This window comes from Protobothrops mucrosquamatus, unplaced genomic scaffold (assembly GCF_001527695.2).
Source record: "Protobothrops mucrosquamatus isolate PMUCROS unplaced genomic scaffold, P.Mucros_1.0 scaffold560, whole genome shotgun sequence".
NCBI classification, from domain to species: domain Eukaryota; kingdom Metazoa; phylum Chordata; class Lepidosauria; order Squamata; family Viperidae; genus Protobothrops; species Protobothrops mucrosquamatus.
In genome coordinates this window covers 221,506-225,752 of record NW_015386863.1, presented here as the reverse complement: position 1 = coordinate 225,752, position 4,247 = coordinate 221,506, and the positions used below count along the sequence as shown (strand labels likewise).

At 36.4% G+C, this 4,247-nt stretch overlaps 1 protein-coding gene across 1 annotated transcript in view; it reads right to left on the bottom strand.

Annotated features, from left to right (window-relative positions):
• CUNH3orf18 (chromosome unknown C3orf18 homolog) overlaps window positions 1-1,586 on the bottom strand; it is a 3,969-nt gene extending 2,383 nt beyond the window's left edge. The window contains exons 1-2 of the mRNA XM_015817183.1: window positions 1,353-1,586; window positions 149-174 (exon numbers count right to left, since the gene is read on the bottom strand). Coding sequence (XP_015672669.1) covers window positions 149-174; window positions 1,353-1,586 — 260 coding nt within the window. The remainder of the gene's footprint in view (window positions 1-148; window positions 175-1,352) is intronic.
• Between the last annotated feature and the right edge of the window lie 2,661 nt (window positions 1,587-4,247).

The window sequence follows — 4,247 nt, the reverse complement described above, 5'->3', positions numbered from 1 at the left end:
AATGCATTATTACTTTTAAAGTTGGGAAGAGAAAAACAGGTTTTTTTCAAATGTGTTTCAAATGTGAAGATTTTGGAGGAGCTTTCTAGAAAACAAAAACTAACAAGAGATAAACAAACTGCTTAACTCATCTGTACAGAACGCTTACCGTTTCCTCTTCCGAATATACAAAACCTAGAGGAAAAAAATTAGAAAAATATGATTGTTGTAAGCATTTTTTCAGCGGGATCTTTTGCATTAAATAATTGTAATGTGTACTTGAAAAAGGGAGAAGTTGTGTAGTTGTATAAGGGTCAGACCAGCTTTGGGTCTCATGTGCCCTTAGCCATGGGCTTTCATAGGGTGACTTTGAATCAATCACTGTCTCTCAATCCACCTGAAAAGGTTGTGGGGGGAAAAGTAAGAGGAAGAAAGATTATGTTGCTTTTTGCTCTTGAACAGAAAGGCAGAATATAAAAGTAACAAGTAAATACATGTGCACAAATTTATGAAAAAAGCAATAAGGTTTGGGAAAACATGAATTATTAGATTTATAACACCCTTCCTATACAAAAGTTCAAGATGATATTCCCTCCTGCTCTTCATCCCTACAACAGCAACTTTGTAAAATAGGCTGGGCTGAAAAAGAATGACTGGCCAAAGTCACCCAGTGGGCTTCTGTGTGGACAAGGGACAAGGGACTAGAACCTGCCCACACTTAATACATCTGGCTTGCTTTAATGTAATTAGGGGATGTAATTATGTATGGTGGACTTGCACACTGGGAAGGATGTTGCTGTCACCCAGTTCTTATTCTTAATGAGAGGAAAGGAATTATTTGGGATCGTAGCATAAGTATATTCTACTGAATAGCCAAAATCATTTAACGTAATTATACTGCCTTTCCAAATAGGGTTTCTCACCATGGTTACAAGATAAAATGATAACAACCTAAAACAATTGATGAAAACAGTTGCCTTGAATCACTGGCATCTGCAAATTAAGACTATAAAACAAATCAAACCAGAGAGACACAATCCAGCATATTGTCTCTTAAAATGGAGCCACTGCAAGAAAGTCTCTGTCTCTTTTCACAGATTTTATTGACAGGGGTGTGAGCAGGGCCCACCTCGTCAGTCCCGAGTAGGAGAAAACAGATGCAAGCAAGTTTTTAAATAATCTGTACATCTGTTTACGACTATATCTGTTTGTTAAATCATGTACTAGTTTAACAATTATAGCAAAGGGACTGTAATTCTTTGTTAAGGCAAGAACTAGATTCCTTCCACAGAATTTTTTGTAGCCTTAAGCTCAAGAGGTCAATTGGCATAAAATTTGGTAGTGACATTCCCAAACATAGTCTCAAATCTTACCACTGCTACTGCCAACCCAATAACAGTAATGATGCCAAAGGATAGCAGCATGGGCTCCATGATTGGGCCATTGCTGACCACATCTGGAATTTTGGTGCTGATAAAGCTGCTGGGTTCAGGTGTCATTGCAACAGTTTCTGATCCAGTCTCATCAATGGTTGTCCCATGGTCTGCTTCAGGCCTAGTAGTGCCACTGAGGTACAGATTGCTTACAGTGGGTGTTCTATAATTCATCTTGAACCAGAGTGCTTTATTTCTTTTTGGTTTGTTTGCTTGAATGGTGGTTTCAACCACAATGTTCTTCTCTTTCAGCTATGAACTCATCATTTCTCTTCTGTCAAGATGGGAAAGTTTTTTCTCTTATTATCTTTAATAGCTTCTAAAATGAAGTCGTGTTGACTAATGCCTAGGCATAGAAAGACAGAGAGAGAGAGAGATGGGATAATTTGCCTACCAAATTATCTTAGTAAACATTTCTGTATCCACACCACAGATGCAAACATTTCTGTATCCACATCACAGATGCAAACCTCAGGAGAAGACTTTTTGCCTAAAGTCAAGAAAATTTATTCCCGACCAAGATGAAAATTGAACTGAGGACTTCCTAACCACAACACTAACGATGTAATTCCATTCTTCTGTTCAAAAGTCCTGCTGAGTTGATCTTTTCCATTCTCTTTTGCTGGACCAATGGATACTCTCCTCTTTCTAAATACATTTTGTTTGAGGGTTCAATTTAATGCCAGGGTTTGAACTAATATTACAGAGTCGTGATCCTGTGCTCAACCAATAAGTAATAACTATAAACGTTAAATGATGACAATAGTGATAACATTCCCATGTTCTTATTTTATTATTAATTATATTTCACTCTTCCTCCAAGATGTTTAGAAGAACAAAGCATCCTCACTCCTGAATTTTAATTTGACTACCCTGTGAAGCAGGACCTGCAAAAAGAAAGAAACTGCTCTAAGGTCTGTTGGGATTGTTGATGAGTGGAGATTTCAAGTTTCAAATGATCAAAAGGCTAAGAATCAGAGAAGAGACAATAAAGGAATAAAGAGATCTATTATTGATATACGTCTTTTTGTCTGCAACCAAGAACAGATTAATTTTTAGGAATACTCTAAGTCTGTGAAAATGTCCTTGAGGGACAGGAGGCAGAGTAGGAACTAGGCAACAGATAAGAAACAGCTGAGCCCACAGAAGGAATGGGACGTGGATGGTAAAAACAAGGGGGAAGAGATGTATTTTTAAACTTGCAAGATTCTGCCATTGTACCTTATAATAAGAGTAGTGTTAGTACTCATGTTTGGTGCTTCTTGTCTGGACTATCTCTAAGGGCTGACATATGCAGTGTATTTCTTTGAGGAAGCTCTGAATACTTTTAATATTTCCATTATGTTCTATCAGTGCATTTACAGTTATTCAAACCAAGCCAATCACTCACCGAGGAAGATATTTAACCTGCTAGGATTATCTATATTTATAAGGTTGCTAGAGTTTACAGGATATGACCGGGTTACTGCAAAAGTATCATCTGTGTAGGCTGGAGTGTGATTAAGTCAGGGAAAGGGAAACGAAGGACATGTAACTGGATTTATTTATTACATTATTTTATTGCCCTGTTACAGATTCTGTTTCTTATTTGTTGGATTTTTAATAGATTTTAATTTTATTTTTATCTATTAATGCTATCAATATAGACAAGGATAATACTCTAGAGAGTCCAAATGACCAGCGCTGCAGCCTTCTTCCTTGGCAATTTTAAATGCCATTTTATTGTTAGGGTGATTAATTAGACGTATATATATATATGGTTTTAAATGCTCACTCTATTTTATTTTTTAAAATAAGAAAATGGAACTCATGCAAAGGAGGCCTTTTTAAGGATCAAGACAGCAAAAGCAAGTTGAACAACAGAACATGCTCAGTGTATTTCTTTATCTCCACAATGCAAAGCTACTTTCTTTGATTTGCTCTATGGGATCACCTGAAAAGCAGTTATAAAACACAGGATGATGAGAAAAGATGCAGTAAGGAGAAAGTAAGCCTTAGTCATACATTTTGTAACTTGAAACATGCTTACCTTAAAGTGCAGTTCTTACAAACTTTATAATTTGACTCATTTGTTTATTTATTTGTTCAATTTAGTCAATGACTCTGGCAGCTTACAATTATGTGTCAGCAAGTCATTTTCAGGGATGATCTGTCCCCAACCAATTGTGTACCCCTCGCTGCCATAATTGAGTCCATCTATGTTGATATTGGCATTCTCTTTTTCTCTTACCTTTCACCTTTTCCAGCTTTATAGACTTCTCAAGAAAACTAGGTTTTCACACATTGTGTCCAAAATAGGATAATACGAGTTTGGTCATTTGAGACTTAAGCAAGAATTCTAGGTTGATTTGTCCAATAATCTTTTTTTTTTTCTTTGTTGTCCACGGCATTCTCAACAGTCCTCTCCAAACACCAAGATTCAAAAATATTAACACTATCCTTATTCTTCATAGACTCACAGGAAAAACCACTGCCTCATTAATTTTAATCTTTATGGGAATGAACATATCATGGCGTCTGAATATCTTTTCCAAGGCTTTCAATGCTACTCTTCTATGAGCTGGCTGTGACAATTTCTTGACCACTTGATTGATTCACTGTTGATTCTAAGGCTGATTACTATATCTGTTGTCATTAGTTTGGTCTTCTTTATATTTAATCATAGACTCTACAACCAATCAGTTTCACACTTTCTGTCTGGATTGTAGTTTCCTATCCTGTGCATTAATTTCTCGTGAGGACAATGAAATGTTCTGGAATTCCCATTTTCCAAAAGTCACTCTAACATTGGCATGATTGACACATGAGGTACTTTCTATATAGCACATACTACCT